The 18,816-nt window shown below is 46.8% G+C and overlaps 7 protein-coding genes across 7 annotated transcripts; 4 read left to right on the top strand and 3 right to left on the bottom strand.

Annotated features, from left to right (window-relative positions):
• The first annotated feature begins 1,180 nt into the window (after positions 1 to 1,180).
• Positions 1,181 to 5,219, top strand: F4817DRAFT_335576 (uncharacterized protein). Its single transcript, XM_049303041.1, has 2 exons — positions 1,181 to 1,236; positions 1,297 to 5,219. The coding sequence occupies exon 2, from the start codon at positions 1,814 to 1,816 to the stop codon at positions 5,129 to 5,131; it is 3,318 nt and encodes a 1,105-aa protein (XP_049159741.1). The 5' UTR covers positions 1,181 to 1,236; positions 1,297 to 1,813; the 3' UTR covers positions 5,132 to 5,219.
• Positions 5,220 to 5,557: 338 nt separating this feature from the next.
• On the top strand, positions 5,558 to 6,955 carry F4817DRAFT_335575 (uncharacterized protein). The gene has a single exon (XM_049303040.1). The coding sequence runs from the start codon at positions 5,615 to 5,617 to the stop codon at positions 6,608 to 6,610; it is 996 nt and encodes a 331-aa protein (XP_049159740.1). The 5' UTR covers positions 5,558 to 5,614; the 3' UTR covers positions 6,611 to 6,955.
• On the bottom strand, positions 6,944 to 8,276 carry F4817DRAFT_89225 (uncharacterized protein). The gene is made up of 2 exons (XM_049308027.1): positions 7,679 to 8,276; positions 6,944 to 7,601 (listed from the first exon to the last, which is right to left on the bottom strand). Exons 1-2 carry the CDS (start codon positions 7,861 to 7,863, stop codon positions 7,310 to 7,312), a joined length of 477 nt encoding a protein of 158 aa, XP_049159739.1. The 5' UTR covers positions 7,864 to 8,276; the 3' UTR covers positions 6,944 to 7,309.
• An 858-nt stretch (positions 8,277 to 9,134) lies between these two features.
• On the bottom strand, positions 9,135 to 10,995 carry F4817DRAFT_89223 (WLM-domain-containing protein). Its single transcript, XM_049308026.1, has 3 exons — positions 10,571 to 10,995; positions 10,317 to 10,491; positions 9,135 to 10,260 (listed from the first exon to the last, which is right to left on the bottom strand). The coding sequence occupies exons 1-3, from the start codon at positions 10,701 to 10,703 to the stop codon at positions 9,228 to 9,230; spliced, it is 1,341 nt and encodes a 446-aa protein (XP_049159738.1). The 5' UTR covers positions 10,704 to 10,995; the 3' UTR covers positions 9,135 to 9,227.
• Positions 10,996 to 11,160: 165 nt separating this feature from the next.
• Positions 11,161 to 13,895, bottom strand: F4817DRAFT_335571 (galactose oxidase). Its single transcript, XM_049303039.1, has 6 exons — positions 13,290 to 13,895; positions 13,050 to 13,204; positions 12,926 to 12,987; positions 12,005 to 12,868; positions 11,680 to 11,934; positions 11,161 to 11,627 (listed from the first exon to the last, which is right to left on the bottom strand). Exons 1-6 carry the CDS (start codon positions 13,757 to 13,759, stop codon positions 11,352 to 11,354), a joined length of 2,082 nt encoding a protein of 693 aa, XP_049159737.1. The 5' UTR covers positions 13,760 to 13,895; the 3' UTR covers positions 11,161 to 11,351.
• Positions 13,896 to 14,050: 155 nt separating this feature from the next.
• F4817DRAFT_335570 (uncharacterized protein) lies at positions 14,051 to 15,429 on the top strand. Its single transcript, XM_049303038.1, has one exon. The coding sequence runs from the start codon at positions 14,259 to 14,261 to the stop codon at positions 15,345 to 15,347; it is 1,089 nt and encodes a 362-aa protein (XP_049159736.1). The 5' UTR covers positions 14,051 to 14,258; the 3' UTR covers positions 15,348 to 15,429.
• An 846-nt stretch (positions 15,430 to 16,275) lies between these two features.
• Positions 16,276 to 17,985, top strand: F4817DRAFT_335568 (uncharacterized protein). The gene is made up of 3 exons (XM_049303037.1): positions 16,276 to 17,505; positions 17,579 to 17,701; positions 17,792 to 17,985. The coding sequence occupies exon 1, from the start codon at positions 16,804 to 16,806 to the stop codon at positions 17,350 to 17,352; it is 549 nt and encodes a 182-aa protein (XP_049159735.1). The 5' UTR covers positions 16,276 to 16,803; the 3' UTR covers positions 17,353 to 17,505; positions 17,579 to 17,701; positions 17,792 to 17,985.
• Positions 17,986 to 18,816: the final 831 nt, after the last annotated feature.

The following is an 18,816-nucleotide window of genomic DNA, read 5'->3' as shown; positions in this document are numbered from 1 at the left end:
ATACCCCGTGTGAAGATGGTTATGATCTTATATTGGTTAACCGTAGACTCTTTTGCTTCGCTAAATACTTCTTTCTAAAGTTCTTAGCGAGCCAACCTATCGTAGCTAGGTCGTTAGAGGCATTGCATCCCTAGAGGTTATTAATGATTTTGAAATTTAGACAACAGAACTAATATCTAGAAAATAAGCACCACGTCGGAGGCTGAGGAATAGGTACCTAAGTATTCAAGTAGATATGGACGGCAAGTAATCTCTCTTCAATGCAGGGCTTCCAGTGCCAACGGTGTATACGAGGTTGGCTGCAGGTATGTTGATTGTGAATGGCTTTCTTATCTTGAACCAATAGCGGAAGCCCACAAGTTCTCGTTCTTGGTTGACACTGTCAGCTTGCGGCTGCAGTAAGTTGTAACGGTATGATATTTTCCATAGGGTTGCTTTTTGCTACTAAATTTGACTTTAGCTGCCCGATGCATCCACCGCCTCCGAAAACTGATAGGCAACTTTCAGCGCCCAGTGCAGTTTTAAGAGGCTCATTTCTGCGAGTTGGAGAACATTAGGGAATCCCCGGGCGAATTTTCATGAAGCTCTCGTTGTTAGAGACCTCATTGATAGAGACCGGTAGCATCGTTTTATAATTAGGCTAGTTACGTCGAATTAGCCCACATCAAGTAACACGAACTTCTCTATCTTTTACTATCAACTTCTAACTAACACTTACAATCCTTACTCTGGTTCATTCATCGCCGCCCTAAGCTTTGGGGATGCGAGACTTCTAGATGATAAGTGATAGAGAAGCAGTCTTGTTGAATAGGGCCGAAAGCTCTTTAACTTTTCAGCAGGCTATCAACTCTAAAATCGGGATATATCATATATCAACAACTTACCTAGCTCTATTTGCATAGCCCAACGCATTATACCAGTCATAATAAGATGGCATTTAGAGTAATGTCGATAACTAAAGTGAGGTGCCCTCTACTTATCTATTAGGTAAGCGTGATGATCGCGGGTAATCGATATTCTGAGACATCAATAACTCGTAATGCCTGATGGACCTAAATTCAGAAGGGAAGTTTTTCGGATTGGAGTGGATTGGAGAATGTCATTCTAATTGAGGCGTGCTACATGTATGTATTACCTAATCCCTGGTCGTACACTACCTAATGAGGTACCTATGTATAGTTCCCGCGTCTTTATTGGCCGGTGGCCGCGAGCACTAAAACTCACCTCGGCTAGACGGTAGGTAATAGTGGATACCGCATAGATAGCGTGTCGCAACATGAACCTTACGAACTTTAGTTTGTACACTAGGGTCTAGCAAAGCCTCGACCCTTACGAAATCTCCACTAACTCCGAAATCAGCCATCCTTTCTCGACTTTGACTCATAGCCTTGCATACTATACATAATGATCTCATAATCCTACACAAGGATTGTGTTTTAACATACTGATTGTTGCCTCACGCATATTTCGATCTCGGTGGATATAAGCTAAGCTATCCGCCACAAATGGCTTTATGAAGCGTTGAAAGTGGTATCCGAGTTTTATCACTGATTAGCTCACGAATTTCACGAAATCATTCTCTATTTTTCTTTTTGCAAACGTCTTTCTTTAATTCACATCTTGCCACGCAGCACTGCATAAGCGCTGCTTACAAACGTTTGTATCAACGAGTCGTTGATTTTCGCATCTTTCGAAGCCGCTGTATTTCAAAAAGCGCATTACGAGACGGTCTGGTCATAACCCCCCCGGTTGTTAGACTACCTAGGTACCTAAGGTACCTAAGCTTGAATACACGTATTTGAAGTTGGCAACTATGGACGCAGCAATCATGGAGGGTTCGCAACCTTCTGAACTGCCGTCAAATCCAACATCGAGGAATCGTGGCCATCGCCCTCGCGGAGGGAGAACGTCCGGTAGTCGTGGGGGCCGTGGGAGCCGTGGAGGCCGCGGCAATCGAGGTCAGCGTAGTTTGCAAGTTGTTGAGGGGAACGAGACGTCACCAGCAAATCCCGAAACTTCCGTCGCTTCTCCGGCCACTGCACCCTCAAATGCCATCAGTCGAGGTGATAGAGGTCGGAGAGCCTCTAGGGGTCAAAGGAGAGGACGCGGTGAAAATGCCCAGAGAGCGACAATGAGCAGACCCCGAAACTTTGGCGGTCACCTGACAACCAGCACCGGGGAGTCCGATGCTACGAGTTCGACGTCCTTAAATGCTAATGTTATGGAGTTTATTCCCGGTCAACCATTAGCTGACCGAAGTAATAGTACCGCCATAAAACCTCAGGCGAAGAGCAGTGGCGGCAGAAAAGCTTCAAAATCCAATGCCTCTGATCTTACTACGCGTATTTCTGAGGATATCGATAACGGGCAATACGAATGTGTGATTTGCACGAATGAGGTTCTGCGGAACTCGAAGGTCTGGTCATGCTCTATATGTTGGACCGTAACGCATATGACCTGTGTTAAGAAATGGTTCTCCAACCGGACAATTAATTCGGACCAAATCAACTGGAGGTGCCCGGGATGCAATTCCCCTTTGACCGATGAGCCTACTACTTATCACTGTTGGTGTGGCAAGGAGATCAACCCTCGATCGGTTCCCGGGGTCGGTCCCCATAGTTGCGGTCAAACATGCTCAAAGCCTAGAGCGACTTGTCCTCACCCATGTCCCCTCGAATGCCATGCTGGCCCCTGTCCACCTTGCCAGCTCATGGGGCCGACTCAATCCTGTTTCTGCGGTAAACTTACGTCTACAAAGCGCTGTGGCGAGACAGATTATGTTAATGGATGGAGTTGTCACGGAGTCTGCGGGGATCTACTTCCCTGCGGAGAGCATGAATGCCAAAGGGAATGTCATTCCGGCCTCTGTGGTAGTTGTGATATTCCTGTCTTCTCTCTCTGTTATTGTGGCCGAGAGTCCAAAAACATTCCTTGCGACCAGCGTGGTGACAGACGAGAATCTTATAATCGCGGCCAAATCAAGACCGGAGATGACGTGGAGAGCGAGGATTTACCTGATCATTGGTACTGGGGTGCTTTTGATTGTAATTCTGTCTGTGACAGATTCTTTGATTGCCAAAGGCATCGCTGTAAACGGAGCTGTCATCCTCAAGATGAGATGGACGAGCATTGTCCGTTCTCTCCTGATTCGATCACCTACTGTCCGTGCGGGAAAACACCACTAGTCGATATTCTAGACCAGCCAAGGGAGAGTTGCGAAGATCCGATTCCTAATTGCGGGAAAACGTGCAACAAACCATTGTCGTGCGGGCATTCTTGCCAAGACACTTGCCATACTGGACCTTGTGCGCCATGTATGCAGGCAATGGAAATTAACTGCAGATGTGGTCGGACGAAGACGACCTCGATCTGCCACCAAGGAACAATTGCGACTCCCGAGTGCATGAGGATTTGCAGGGTTCAGCTCAATTGTGGGAGACATGAGCATGGCGAACATTGCTGCTCCGGAGAAAAGAAGGCGATGGAACGAGCAGCCGCCAGGCGGAAGAACAGGAACGCTGGTCCAACAAATAACGAGGTGGAAGCGGAACACATCTGCACTCGCCCCTGTGGACGGGCTTTAAAATGTGGAAGACACCAATGTCAACAAATGTGCCACAAGGGACCTTGTCCTTCCTGTCCCGAGGCTATTTTCGAGGAAATCAGCTGCAACTGTGGCCGAACGATTCTCCAACCACCGCAGCCTTGTGGTACACAAGTGCCAGAATGTCGCTTCGACTGTACCAGGCCTCGTCCATGCGGTCACCCCCAGGTATCTCATAATTGCCACCCCGACAGAGAGCCGTGCCCGAAATGCCCGTTCTTGGTTGAGAAACGATGCGTCTGCGGTAAGAAAGCGCTGAAGAACCAGCCTTGCTGGTTTGAAGAACCACTTTGCGGCTTGCCCTGCGGGAAGAAGCTCAAGTGCGGCGCTCACACGTGCGAGAAGACCTGCCACCGCCTAGGTGAATGTGAAGATGCTGATATCTCGGGGTCGCGATGTAAACAGCCCTGCGGCAAGAAACGGAGTTGTGGGCATTTGGATACTGAACAGTGCCATGCCCCATACCCATGCAAGGAGGACAAACCCTGTCAAGCGAGAACATTTATCACTTGCGATTGCCAACGTAGAAAGCAGGAAGTTAGGTGTCTGGCAACAAAGCGCAATTCATCGCCCCAGCGGGATACAATTAAGTGCGATGAAGAATGTCTTCGATTACAGCGAAATGCTCTCTTGGCAAACGCCCTAAATATCGATCCTCTAACTCACACGGATGATCATGTGCCATACTCTAACACGACTATAAAGCTTTACAAGGACGATCCGCAGTTCGCACAGACTTACGAACGAGAACTTCGCGTCTTCGCAGTAGACTCGACGCAAAAGTTCATCCGGTTTAAACCAATGAAGTCTTCCCAGAGAGCGTTTCTTCATTCCCTTGCTGAAGACTTCGGATTTGACAGCGAAAGTGTCGATCCGGAACCTCATCGACATGTATGTCTCTTCAAGACACCGCGATTCGTATCTGCGCCGATGAAGACGCTTTCACAATGCATAAAGAATAAGTCCCTAGCACAAGCCTTCCCTACAAAAGCACCAGCAGCAGCTAGTGAAGATATCTCGACGAGACAACCTTTTAACGCTCTACTCTTGTCGGCACCGCAATTTGGGTTGACTATCGAAGAGCTTGATTCAGCACTTCAACGGGAGTATGCTGCTTATCCAGATATAAAGTTCGAGACAAGTTTCCTACCTTCCAACGAGGTTGTTATCAAGGGCTCTGGTCCGCCAAGTCCACAAAATCTAGAATCTTCGCTTTCATCTCTCAAACCTAGTTTATTAGCCAAGGTTACCAGCTCGGGATTTGCCAGCGACGTTTCTCTCTGTCATGTCGATGAGCATTTGAATGTACTACGGAACGAAAAAGATACCCAGGGCAAAGGGAATGAGGGTTGGAGCTCGGTTATGCGCCGCTCTGCCCGCCCAAAGCCAGCTACCACTCCGGCAGCTTCCGCTATGCCGCGTAGGGGTGGGTTCATCGCTCTGAGGAAAGAACCAAGGAAAAAGGTCGAGGAACAATCTGTCGAAGAGGACTGGGAGGCAGCGGCTGAAAAGCTAGACGAAGAATGAAAGCGTTATGAAATGCTACTTAAATGAGTAACCTAGTTCATTGCCTATAGTCATAATTTAAACATAGCAAATTGAGACCATGAAAAAACGTCCCGGTGATGATATCACAATTAGTATTAAAATTGATGTGATTCAACGATATTGTAATTTTCGAAGGCTGCGTAAAAGTTTCAAGGCCATATAAACTTCAGTTTCTAGGTTAATTTCTATCCTTTAGGTTAAGAGGTAGTAAATCTAGAGCAAAGGGGTTGTTCAACAATGTTAGAAAGTAACACTCAATATAAAAAAGGGGTCAAATTCAGGGGCAATAAGCCTTATAGCTTATAGCTTACATAATCGTGACTGCAAAGTATGGCTTACTAACTAGAGGCCCCACCTTTGATAGAGAATTAGACAAAAGATACGGATTAATCGTCATAGGATGCAGGGACCTTCAAAGCTCCCATTTCCTCAACTAAAAACTAACAACTAAAAATCGTCAAGATGAACAACTTCGGCGTGATAGAGCTTGCAAGTACCAAAACCACCAATGCTCCAGGCTGGGCCTATGTGCCCGACACAGCCCCTCACTTAGCAGCAGCATCGCTCCAAACAGGGAACAGAAAAAGAGCTGCTCGCAACCAAGTGACAAACACCAGTGCCTTATACGCCGATGCCGACGCCCGCCAGGAAGCAAAACTGCGCCGGGAGATCGAGGCCCTCGACCGCGATAATTACCACCGCGACGTGAGCATACCCATCGTAGCGAAGAGCAATAATAGCAAGGCAGGCGTGAAGAAACACACCCCCAACGTCCGCAAGATCCTACAGTCCCAGAAGACGTTCGCAAACCACCTCGACGACTTCGAAGCCCTCCTCGCACAGGAGAAATCCAATCCAAGCGCTGCTGCTTCCGCTGCCGCCACTGCTGCTGCCACGGCGGCTGCTTCGAATGCAGGGAGTTCGAAAAAGAGTGCCGCAGCAGCAGAAAAACACCAGCATAAAAACAGCAAAAAGTCTTCCAAGTCAAACATATCCCGCTCAGCATCAATTTCCAAAGCCGCACCAGCCGTAAAACAAGAAGACGACATCGAGATGTCCGACGCGCCCCAAACCGCCGCCCCAACAAATCCATCCTCCTCCTCCACCTCCACCTCCACCTCCTCCTCCCTCCTAACGCCATACTCGCGCCCCGGACACGGACACGGACACCCCCCCTCTCACCCCCAAGACAACGACCCCCTGCTCGCCTCCCGCGTGCCCGCGCTACCCACCGAAGCCGAGCTGCGAGCTCTCGTATCCGCGCCGCCGCTAAGCTACGCCGAGGCGCGCGGGCGCTGGACGGCATCCGACGACGGGAGGAAGTATCCGGCGCGCGTGTTCTGCGAGGTGTGCGGGTATTGGGGACGCGTGCGGTGCATGCGGTGCGGGGTGCGCGTGTGCGCGCTGGAGTGTCTGGAGACGCATCGCGAGGAGTGCGTTTCGCGGTATGGGTTGTGATTTGGGTACGTACGTACACGTGCAAGCAACGTTTACCTACCTACCTAGGTACCTACCTACCTACCGATTTAGTGTAGTTTAATTCGAACGGGGACCTCTAGTTGTAGGTACAGAGATTGATTGGGGTGGGATGGCTTCAGTGGGAAGAAGTTTGGGCTGTTGGGGAATTTACAATAGGTAGTGGTATTTGTGCTTTATGGGCTAGCGAAAGACTCTAGGCGTCCGGTTATAAAAGGGGGTTGGTTCTCTATTACTCTGTTATATATATGAGAGGACAAGGCGCAGAACGATCATGTTAGAAAGATACCCAGTCACAGTACAATACAAGCAAAATCATTATTTAAATGAATTTCGTTGGTTGAAAGATATATACAGCGTTTATTTATTTCCGTCAGCCCTCCAGTTCAGCTGAAGGTTATGTATGTGCGTATATATTTTGTACAGGTCTACCTAACCAACGCGGCAGCGATGTCCACGATGGCGCCGCATAGACGAAAAAAGGGATATGCGCGCCAAACCTGCCAAACGCCCTGAGTCCCGATGTCCGCCAGGGTATCCGAGACCCCATACACGTACGCCTCACGCCAGATCTCTACAAAAGAAAAGCATAGCTCTTTTTAGTCCTCCTCCGTGCCCTTCATAATGCGAGTGATTCCCGAGACTTTTTGTACATTGCGGACTGATTGGCTGTCCACTCCTTTACAACGGCGAGTCGAGCGTGAAGTCCACGTTGCCGCTTGATGCACCGCCCGCACACGTGCCCTTCATGCTACCTGTTGGGCAGACGGCCCTGGCTGCGCGAATGCATTGCTCCCATCGGCCCTTGGAGATGTTGATCGTAGCACCCGATGTCGCCGCGCTCAGCTTGAACTCGGCGCTACCGGATCGACCAGTCGTGGTCTTGGGCGCGCCACCACACTTCTGGATAGACCCTGCGATGCCTCCACAGATAGCAAGTTCTGCTACGTTTTGATCGTGGAACACGATGTTTCTGTATTGGCAATTAGTCAGAGTCCTTATATGCTGCACGCATAGTTGGAAAGATATAACTAGTCTATAAAAACTTACTTATTTCGGTCAATGCACTCCACGCCCGACACCGCCGCCGGATTCACCGACGTCGAGGCTCTCATGTGAAGGACTTCGAGGTGCTCGCCATCGATCGAGTAGTGCGGCCAGACGGGGCTTGCCGAAGAGAGACTCGCGCCGGCGACGAGCAGGACAAGGGACTGAAGAAGAGTCGTAGAAAGCATCTTGGCTGGTGATAGAAGGTAATTCGAGTCTAGCTCAGAAAGAAAGAAAAGAACGAGATTGAAGATGAAAATGAAGAAGAAAAAAGAGTGAATTGAGCAGTCGAAGGAACGTATGAAGAAAACAGACGTCAAGCCTGGAATGTTGAAAAAGAGAAGAAGAAGAAAACGAGGCGGTGACCTGCACTTTTCCAGCCGCAGAAGAAAATTCAGATAGATCGACGACGGTTTGAAGTAAGGCTTAAACCAGAAACGAAGTTTACGAAAAGAGCGTGCGCAGAGAAATGGCCAGGCTCAAAATTTAAAAGAGAGACATGACATGACACGGGAACGAACAAGGCACAGGCAGACAGGGGGACCACAAACCACGGGCACCATGACTATTTCCGGATCCCCAGCCCAGCAGCCCAGGCGCAATCCTAGTCGGGGCCAGAGCGGAGAACCCTGACCCCGGCGGCTTGGTTCCCAAGTGGTGCGCTCGTCGATCAATCTGTGACGAGCCTCCCTTTGGGACGAGGGCGTCCGGGGTGGAGGCGGCGGCACGCAAGGGTGGAATGCTCGGCCGCGGACTAGACGATACCGATTCTAACAGCTTGGCCGTTTTCAAACTAGAAGTGGTTGTTCGTGCCTTAGGTACCTAGGTAGCAAAGCGCATAATCTTACACGTTAGTTCTTAATAACTACCTAGCGATATTGTATAGTTAGTTAGGTAGATATATTTAACACGCGTGTATGGTAGGCCCGGGCAGCTCTCTCTCTCTCAATATCGGAATGTGGGAATCCCGTCCGATCATTTTATTCAAGTTCGTCCGATGAAAGGGATTTACCATCAATCTACCTCGTTAGGAAGGCCGGGGAGATCTGTCTTGATTCTTAGAGACCGGAGAGATGTAAGCGTTGAAGACATCGGTGGGATCGAGCCAACATGAAACGGTGGCGTCGGGGTTGATACAGGGGTAACTGGCAAATGGTGACATCGTCTCAACCCAGATCGGGCCACCATCCAGCCAGCCATCCAAGCAACCCAAGTTTGTTTCAATGTTTCTGAAACTTGTAATTCCCGATAGCTCCTCCAACTCTTCCCCCTCCTAGAACTCCAGAGATTCGGAGCCATTCATCACCACGTTACCATGGATTGACTCAAGTTAAGCATTTCTGTGCCGTGAGATCCTATGGTAGGTAGCTATTAAAAACAACGTTAGATGAGGCAGACCGGGAAGGATTAAAAAGGTCCAAGGCTGAATTACGTACATCTCCTTATTAAGAACTTAATAACCAACCAATGACGAAGATTCTCTTTTGAAGGAAACGTTCAACATGTGACGCAAGGTAAAAGTGCCTCTAATTGAATTCGGTGTGCACCTTGGTTACACTCCTTTTCGTCCACCACAAACACCACAGATTCCGGAGTCCCCGGCATTCAAATACAAGCTGTCCCGGCAAGAAGAGCTCTTGCATTTCCACGAATTCGGTACCTTGCTAGAATCTAAAACGTGAGAACAGACATCACATATAGTAGCTCCTAGACCACTATCGAACGAGCACATAGGACAAGTGTCCCCAGCTGAACTAGGGATACTACTGATGGAGATAGTAGCGCTGCTTGCCCCTTCTGACGGTGAACTCTTGATAGTCTTACTCGACTTCTTCTCGCTAACACGTCGTTTCGTTGATCCCGCTGCTTGAGGTATGGTTCTTATCGGTGCTACCACTTCGAGCTTCTCTGGCTTCACTTTAATAGTGGATTGGAAAAGCTCCTTAAGTTCGTTCTGTACATCTTCGTCTCTGGCGTCTTCGTCCTCGCATACTTTGACCAAGTTATGGCCCTTAGTATCAATAAGCCGTCGACCGTTGATATCTACGGCAGCTTCGCCCTCACTATCGCTAGCCGTCTCCGATTCGCTGCCTTCTTCTTTCTTGACATCGCTATCTTGTTCATCTTTCGTTTCTTCGGCCTTCTTCTGCTGGTCGAACCGTGCCAGGGCTGCTGCCGCTCTGAGTTCTCGGCCTCGTTTGCTTCCTGCTACACGGGGCTTGCTTTGAGTCTTCTTTCCCTTCTCTAGTTCGGCTTTGATAACTTCATCTTCGCCGAGAGCGACCCCGTTCGCACCAAACTTCTTCAAAATTCGGCGCTCTTTTCGTTCTTGATAAGATAACTGCTTCTTTTGTTTTCGCTTTCTGCCCCTTGAACGATAGGTTCCGCCGCACAGATGCTCTGGTAGGTCTTTGTCTGACAATACCGTATTCTTCTCAAACTCTCCGGTTTCTAGTAGCGTGCCTCTTCCCCATAATCCCTCACCAGTGTATTTACGCGACCACAGGACTCTCATTTGATCTGCATAGCTATTTCTGACAGCCCAAAATGCCTTGGAGTGATTCATCTGCTTGCAATGAGCCAGCCTTGTCGAGGGCACTGTTAGCATTAAGCGTAGATAAGCTTTTAGACAAATACATACTCGTGCATCATCACCATCTGGACGTAGTTGAAGGGTAGCCATTGTTTGGTAGAAAGTGATTTCAACACTAGCTGTATAACTTCTCCTGCATTGAAGTTACGGCCAACAAACTCCCTGTTTGGTTCGTACTCTTCCAGGGATACGACTGAGATATGATGTTCTTTCATGATTGGTACTACTAGCGATTAGCAAATGAAATCGGCTTCAACTTGATATTGTGTTTATAATCAAGACCAGTTTAAGTTAATACTTACAACATTGTGCTGCGATCCGTTCTAAGAACTGCTGCGCGATCTCTTTGTCGGGGCCTTCCAAGGGTTTGATGAAGACGATATGATCATTTGGCTGCGATTTTCTTACATTAATTCGTTCGAATCCAAGAGGCATCGTGATATACGAGAAAGCCGTTCAAATAATAGGTGGGATTTAATAGTAGAGAGGTATTTAATGATTCTTTGACGCGTACTGCAAGTGAGATGGTATGAGGAACGTTGTTTGTTGTTTACGATCAATGAGAAGGTTTCAACTTTCTACGGCTCTTCCAAGCCAATAAACAGATTAAAGTAAATTAGTTTTATGAAGAACCTCCGACGACGAGAACAGAGAAGTAACATTAAATCAAGTAACCTCAATGGTTCACTTTTGCCTTGTAATGGGAAGCGATGTGGCGGTTATTAGGCGGTCATTAGGTTTAGGCGGTTATAGGGGACATCTTATCGGCGTTACAGGCAGAACACCCCGTAAGCCCCACTATCATCGCCTGCGGCCCTCCCGAGCCCCGATTCAAACTACTAGGTACTTTTATCAAGGTCAATTACTTGAAGCAACTCACTACCTGATTAGATGAGTTCAAGTTCGATTCCTATTGACGCTATCGGTTCCTCGCTTGTAGCCTAAATATACCTAATGATTATACCTATGTACCAGTATCAAAGCATGTTGCTCATTTGTTCTTTTATGTACCGACATGTACGAAGTACGAAGTATGTACGATATCGTCCCTTTCTTTTCCTTCAAGGTAAAAAAAAAAGAACATTATCTTCTTCGACCAGCACCACCAGCCCCCGAATCACCTTTATCAGCTAGTGACACAACCTCGCCAATTCCAGCAGCTTCTTGTTCATCTTCGAGGGCGGTAATCTCCTCGCGGCAGTCCCACCACTTTTCTTCGCTGAGCTCAAATGCCTTGGTCTTAATCTCCTTGACTGTAAGAGTTTCGGGTTGAATGCCCTTCCATCTCAGGCTCGTCATAAGGACTTCTTGCCACTCGTTCGAAGTCCGGACGAAGAAATCCCTTCTAGACTCAAAAGGCTATATGAGGTTAGTTATTTGCTACGAAAAGGGGTGTTATGGAGAAACATACCCGTGGATGTGGTAATCCATCATCAACTGTAGTTGCAACCGTGTCGGCTTCTGACACGTCGTCCCCTATTGAAGATCCCGCAGTAGATGCTGTGTCGGCCATCGACACCTCATCTATCTGCTTCTTCTTGCGTTTACTTGGTGATGCAAGTGCTTCCGGTTCTTCGTCAGGCATTTCAATATCGCCCTCCTCATCTTCATCTTCTTCATCATCGTCCTCCTCGTCTTCATCGTCTTCATCCTCCTCGTCGGAGCCCTATAATACTCGTGTTAGACCAAAGAGACCAAATTGAAGTTACTAATAATAAGAAAATATAAATTCTTACGACCCAAGTATCGTCTTCTCTCTTGAAAACTTGCTTGCAGCCATCCATCTTGCCGAGATCGATAGCGTACAAATCGTCAAACGTAAACTCCCGGTCTTTCGCCTCATAGGTACCACCATAGATGTACAGCACATCATCCTGCACTGCTAGTTGGGCATTAAATCGTGGGTGTGGAAGATCCATGGATACCGGCATCTCTCGTGTTGGTTTTTCTGGTTCTTCTGGCTCCTGTCCAGCTTTTAGATCGATATCCATATCGTCTGCGTCTTCTACAGACGATCCAGCCTGTAGAGCAGCAAGCTGCTTTAATAGTTCCTCCTCATTTGCTTGAGCCCTGCCACGCCTTCCAACTCTCTGCTCCGATGCAGGGGCTTTCTTTTGGACCCTTGATTTGCGTAGTGTCAACGGAAAGAATCTGTTTCGTTCTACGTTCCATGCGTAAAGCTGGTTAAAGAACTCGCTGTCCATACCCTCTTCGCTCTGCTCAACATCGTGAACACCACCAAAAAGAATACCACGTCCCTTGTGGTAAGTCATAGTTGCTCCGGCCCGTGCCGGAGCAGGCGTATTTGCTGGCTTCTTCCGCTTCTCCCACCTTACGGTTGGCGGCGTATTCGGTGGAGAATCTGTAGGGGGTTGGGTTATTCGCAAGAAGAAGCAATCTTCGTGTACTAAAGGTTTAAGAATGTTTCTTTGCCCTTGCGATGCGCCCTTGGCCGACTTATTTGCCGATACGGTTGTCTTTACTCTGGAGTAGCCTCCAAATAATACGGCGCCTTGTTCGTGAGGGAGAAAAGTAAAGGACGACCTAGCGTCTGGTTTTAGCTGCGCTGGTGGAAGCGTAGGGTTATGCCAGATGAAATTCTTTATCAAACATTAGTACCAATCTTGCTACATGAGTTACGAAAATAAATTACTAACCTGGGTATCATAGAGCCAAAGATCACTTAAATACTTTGTCTGATTAGAAGTATCTTGAAAGCCTGACTTGACGTTAGCACATTTATTCAAACCCGTTAATAAACTCACGATATCTCTTACGTACCGCCGAAGAGGATAATGTAATTCTTATAGTAAGTCATACGGTGCCCACTCCTTGCTGGAGGGGTCTTGCCCTTGGTTTCTATGCGTGCCCATTCCCGAGTGCTAGGCTCCAGTCGCCAGAAATCATTGTAGTGATAAAATGTACCTTGCTTGGGGCTATATGTTGTGCAATGTTAGTATAGGATCTTATAAGCAACAACAACGCTTGTGTAAGACACGGCAGAGGTATTATACGACGGACCTGCTAAACTCGCCACCAAATAAGAAAACCGAGTCTTTTTGGTTTCCTCCTCTACACCAGGCATGTCCAGATCGTGGAAGGGGCGCATTCGGTGAAGTCACGCAATGCCATTCATCTCTATCTGTATAATAGATATTGAGATCATTGAAGAAACTTGCGAGGGCTCCATTCCAAGTTTCTCCGCCAAATAATAACAGCTGGTTGCTATGTGAAGGGGAAGCTAAGAAGGTCGAGGACGATCGGGGCTTAGGAGGAGATTCGGAGACGGTCTCTGTGACCTTCACAAACTCCTCTTGAGCCTTCTTATATTCAGCAAGAACTGCATCTAGATCGACATCTTCGGCATCACTCCCTTCGACTTTTGAAGCCTTGACCTTTTCTTTCTTCTGAGCTTTCTTTTCCTGCTTCTGCTTCTTTTCGGCAAGCTTTGCCTTCTTAGAGTCCGACTTGGACTTCTTGTCTTTTGCCATGGCGAGATTTATTTATACACGTAATGTAAGCATCGAAGTAGGTATTCTTCGTGTGCTTCATTAATTTACCTGGTAGGCACCTAGACTTGGAATCAGGGAAAGATGCAAAAGAGGTAGACTAATTTGAACTTTCACTTAAACTCACAGTTGGTGACAGCTGCGCTAGTAATAGAGTCTGTTGGGAAGGAGGCCTTTTGCCACCTGTCAGCCCCTCCCCCGCACTAACAAAAGATGATGCTTAATTCAATGTAACGCCAAATCAATTTTTAACAAGCTTTGCTCCGCGACATAGCCAACACATGCTTTGAGGTAGCTCGCCCTTTTTTTTACTTCAAATGTTGTAGCTAAGGCCGAAAATCTGTTCATAGCATCGCGAACCGTTTTAATTAGTAAGTCATTGCAAAACCTTGATGGAGTCACAGTGATTTATAAATACCTACTTCTGTGCACATAATTTTCCATTTCCTTCCTTGCACAATAACAGAAGTCTTCTACCGGAATGCCAGCAATAAGAACCGTGATAATGCGCAACACGATCCACAGTCTATTAAGAAAGTATTGCTGCTTTTCGCTTTCATTTTCCCGTCTTTTCCGAAAGAATGATACGATTCAACCTCAAAAAGACGTGTCATACTTAATGAACCTCCCTGTCGAGATAATCTATCTCGTCTTCGAACATCTTCTGAATGTCGATGCGGTATGCTTTGCTTTAACCTGCAAAGCTACGTTTTCTATATTACATAGAAATGTAATGCAACTCGACTCACAAGCGAAAGAGATACTTCTAATAAGACTAGAGAAAGAGGTTCTAGGGCTAATATATTGCCCTTTTTTAAACAAACTATTGCCCTTCGACAACAACGGCCAAATACCCTTTGATCCAAGCATCGAACATGGCCGATTCTTATATTTATGGCCAATGACTCGTGGGAACAACTGGGGAATAATAACTTATGAACGAATCCGGCTTGTTCGAAACTACCGACTGTTTGGCCCTGGACATGGCGTTCCCCTGTCGTTTCTATCTTACAAGGGAGAGGGACGTATAAGGTCGATACGATTCATGCAACGGCAGTGCGAAACGTATACCGAGCGTTCGCGGATAGCCAAGTGGGTTGGTGAAGAGCTTTTTTTATCATGTACAGAAACGATTTATTTAAATCAACTAGAGAAAGTACCGGTTACCATTACGGCCTTATGGGACTTTATTGCCAGGGCAGGTACTAATATATGCCGTCATTGCATCATTAATTCCTGTAACGAATCATTATACCACAATCCCGTAAATGCGGACATTCTTCAGATTCATACAAAACTATCCGAGAATTCTGCTTACAAGAGTACGGGATCTTGCGATTTTTGCGAGACTGACTGGGACGTTTCAATTTCGTGGAACGATTCTATGAGCGGCTTGGTTATTGCGTATATAACATACCAGGATCTGGGTACTTGCTCGTTCCCTCCTGATACGACATGGCAGATGATGGCTAGCTCCGCTGTGGACTTTTATCTACTCAAAAGTGAAGGACGAAAAGGACGAAAGGGGCTTTGTGGTGACATAAAGCGTCGGTGGATAGAGGCAATTTGAGACTTATTTGCACACACATTTTGTGAGGATTCTAGATGAGACATTTACAACAAAGTATGGGTTCAGTATCTATAGCCACGGGCTTCCGTAGTTAGGTTAGAGTTCCTCGCAAAGCAACGAAGTTGTTTCCATGCTGTTTGGTTCCACCTCGTGACACGGCGCCCATCGTGGCCTTAACAAACGGGTTTCGACCTCTTTTTGCTAACCAACTAACCTATAGTCTCAACAACCCTAGCACGGCGATAAGACAGCCTTGTATACCGAAAAGGGGCCGTTTCGTAAGGTGCCGTAGTTAGCAAAGTTTAATTTCTACTCCGGCAGAGCGGCGGGGCCAAGGCACGCATCTTATCCCATTCATACTACATAAACTAATTTGGTGCATCACACCTATAACTATTCCTGAATTACTATAATAGCAGTCGAACATGGGCGCTGTAACTCGTGTATAGCTCAGCGATGCCTACTCTAGAATCGATATTGTTAAAATAATAGGTAGCTACATCTTCAATGACAAACTTATTCACCCTGGTTACTACTTTCTGCGTGGATGCCTCCAGGGGTATCTTGGGCGGACACGAAACTACCTTATGTACGTTAGGATGTACTCAGTCGTATTGAACCTTCTGTAAATTTCCCTAGCAAAGGAAATACACTGAGTTCCGGGTCTCTGTTTCCACATTAATGCTTAGCGATTGCCTTAGTTAGGAATAACTTACATCACTTACATCTAGTATTAGCTGTATTTAAGTTGAGGAAAGAAAGAAAGAGCAAATTTATGTCATTAAGGTTATAGTGTGTAACGGAATGAACGAGCCCAAGGAGAGTATCAGGCAAGTGGTCTCCAAAATCGCTAATACACTTACTCCTAGGTTAGTTAGACAAAAGGGAAGGTACAACGTGAAATAGCTTGCCTTGAATCTTGATTGATCGATAGTTGAAACTTGCTCATTATTATCTATGTAGCTAATGACTAGTATACACTTAACTCTTGAATAGGTATGCAGTTTCCTTTGAGATGTGATAACATATCGCCTTGAAGATATATCGGGGGCAGTAATATTCGTCCAACTTGATATGATTGGGCTAGGATGGGATTTCCTTTGGCTTTTCGGGTCTAAGGGATGGAGCGAACGTGAAATTGAGAGAAGGTGGGAGCAGGATATCTTGGAATCGAAGTTCATTAGTTTGTTTGACATCGAGGGGTAGTTTCCAGAATATGATGACATGATGGGCCGTTACCCTCTACGATATGCTACATTGAAGTAGTCGTAGTTTCCATCTATATATCTCAATGATGGAGAAGGAACACCAGAGGCATAGAACGTGAAGCACATTCGTCTCTTATATCCTCTTAGGTCCTCTTCTTCTCCTCTCTCTCTTTTCCTTTTCTTTTTTTCCCCCATCAAATCGAAGATACTAGCAACCTCACTTTCTGACTACCTGCAACGTTCTAGCCATGGTTAGCTATATCCAAGTCATCGTTCTCGTCTGGACTATCATCTCTGGGCTCTTAATTATTCTTGTCCATACTTCGTTGGGCAAATGGTTTACTCATAAGAGCAAGCCAATTTTGGAAGCTCTGGGGCTTGAAATTCCAAAGTCCCCACTGCCCTCTGATCACCAGGAGACCCTGGACGCCCTGGGAAGATATCATTATACCAATAATGAAAATCAACAGGTGATAATCCGGCTCCTCGGTGAGTTGAAGAGTGAGTTAGTGGAACATCACAGAGGGACCCACGATCGTCAGAGTGGTGTTGTTGCGGCTGTTGCCGCCATCGTGTCTGTCATACACGATGCTTCTGCTGATGGCCGCGAGCATGCCCGCGATTTGGCGCGACAAAACCACGATTTCTTTCGTGAGTTGAACCGTCAACGCAGCCGATATCTATATGCTATTGTAGATCTCGGAGTGGGCAGAATCCTGAGGGAACTTCCACAGTTATTGTCTCGCGGTGAAAAATCCGATTCCCAAGATCGTCGTAGACGTAGGAACTCGGCGTGATTGAGACACGAAGTCTCTTAGCCTCTTGGTACGAGGTGGGCACCGGGTCTGAACAAAACGGCCGGTGTCTCTCCAGCGCTGGGATTGCATCTTGACGCGATGCTGGAGCTTACCACCTTCGGGTGAACTAAGACAATCCCAAATCCTAGGTTTCTGAAGTATCTTCAAGGTAAGCAATTCCTAGCCTCGAACACATAACGACAAACATGGGAAGCATCTCACTGACATTCATCAAGTTACCCGACCTTAGTCCTCGATGCTCATCCTCGTGCTTCTCCCGTATACTCCTCGGACGTCTCATGTATACTACATGAAGCTGGTGGATTTGTCGGGATTCTGGATGGGACATCTGGAACAAAGAACACTGTCAGTATGTATAGCCATAGGACCCCGTAGCTAGCTTAGAGTTCCTCGCGGAACAATGAAGTTGTTTCCCTACTTCTTGCCCCACCTCGTGACAGACCTGGCCTGACATAGTCTCGTACGTGACACATCTTGACGGAGTGACCGTGACTGCCGTTGATGACGATGTATAAAAGGCCACTCTTTCCTGATATATCATCCTTTTGAAAGTGATAATTGTGTACGTATGGTAGTTATTTCAGACCTGGTCATCCTTATATTTTAGATATGGTTGCCCCGAGGGTGATTATACTACAAAGGATAGCCAATTAGCTGGAGGATTGATTCTTGACTGGCGGCGCACCGCCGACACTATGTCCACCCCTTATCGCTATTGCCGACACCCTGCTGAAATATCCCCCCTTAGTAAACGAGTGCGTAGTTCATGATAATTGAGTATGTCCTTATATTAGCATGGACTTGTTTTCTGCTTGCATGCGTATTCTACCTGAGGTTAGGCTGAGTCGAGTCTGAGTAATAAAAGTACTAGCCAAAAGTCTTGCACATGTCCAAATCTCTAGCACCGTGTTTTATACATCTCTTAACTTACTAATACTGTATAGGCCATACGCTAAGCTAAAGGTCGGATAATGGCTCGTCCACTAAATTCAGGTAGCTTACCACTATATTTATAACAATATCAGCCACCATAGCTTAAATAAGACCGTGTAATTCTTTTTCTATTCGTACATGGCTTTACCAAACTCAAATGTACAAGACCTTTGGCCCAGGCTTTCAAACCCGATTTGTCGTATTTTAAAAAGCGTGATAAAAACCTATCTCATAGAGGTAGAACCTTTCATACAACTGCCTACCTACCTTACATGCTACCTACTGCATACTACCTTGTTCTAACACACTTTCACCGAGCGAAGACTTCTCGGAACCTCCACCTTCTTGTACATAATGACTTTCAAATTTCAATTAGGCAGTTGAATTTGTTTTCACCCACTTTTTAAAAACCCTCTCGTCTTTCATTTCTCTCACCTAACCTAGTCGCCGAGATAGCCCGATAGGCGCTACTTTAATAATGGCATTTGCACCCACTTAGCACTTAGTGAC

Source organism: Daldinia loculata (assembly GCF_022478755.1).
Source record: "Daldinia loculata strain CBS 113971 unplaced genomic scaffold F4817scaffold_20, whole genome shotgun sequence".
Taxonomy (NCBI): Eukaryota; Fungi; Ascomycota; class Sordariomycetes; order Xylariales; family Hypoxylaceae; genus Daldinia; species Daldinia loculata.
Note: the sequence above shows the minus strand (reverse complement) of the source record. Positions and strands in the feature narration are given on the sequence as shown.

Excerpts from the sequence above, each read along its gene's own strand:
- F4817DRAFT_335576 (XM_049303041.1), top strand. The coding sequence starts at position 1,814 with ATGGACGCAGCAATCATGGAGGGTTCGCAACCTTCTGAACTGCCGTCA.
- F4817DRAFT_335575 (XM_049303040.1), top strand. The coding sequence starts at position 5,615 with ATGAACAACTTCGGCGTGATAGAGCTTGCAAGTACCAAAACCACCAAT.
- F4817DRAFT_89225 (XM_049308027.1), bottom strand. The coding sequence starts at position 7,863 with ATGCTTTCTACGACTCTTCTTCAGTCCCTTGTCCTGCTCGTCGCCGGC. Across the intron at positions 7,602-7,678 it reads GAGTGCATTGACCGAAATAA|AAACATCGTGTTCCACGATC; the intron begins GTAAGTTTTTAT and ends TTGCCAATACAG.
- F4817DRAFT_89223 (XM_049308026.1), bottom strand. The coding sequence starts at position 10,703 with ATGCCTCTTGGATTCGAACGAATTAATGTAAGAAAATCGCAGCCAAAT. Across the intron at positions 10,492-10,570 it reads ACGGATCGCAGCACAATGTT|TACCAATCATGAAAGAACAT; the intron begins GTAAGTATTAAC and ends AATCGCTAGTAG. Across the intron at positions 10,261-10,316 it reads CAGATGGTGATGATGCACGA|GCTGGCTCATTGCAAGCAGA; the intron begins GTATGTATTTGT and ends GCCCTCGACAAG.
- F4817DRAFT_335571 (XM_049303039.1), bottom strand. The coding sequence starts at position 13,759 with ATGGCAAAAGACAAGAAGTCCAAGTCGGACTCTAAGAAGGCAAAGCTT. Across the intron at positions 13,205-13,289 it reads TTTGGTGGCGAGTTTAGCAG|CCCCAAGCAAGGTACATTTT; the intron begins GTCCGTCGTATA and ends CACAACATATAG. Across the intron at positions 11,935-12,004 it reads GAGAAGACGATACTTGGGTC|GGCTCCGACGAGGAGGATGA; the intron begins GTAAGAATTTAT and ends CGAGTATTATAG.
- F4817DRAFT_335570 (XM_049303038.1), top strand. The coding sequence starts at position 14,259 with ATGCCAGCAATAAGAACCGTGATAATGCGCAACACGATCCACAGTCTA.
- F4817DRAFT_335568 (XM_049303037.1), top strand. The coding sequence starts at position 16,804 with ATGGTTAGCTATATCCAAGTCATCGTTCTCGTCTGGACTATCATCTCT.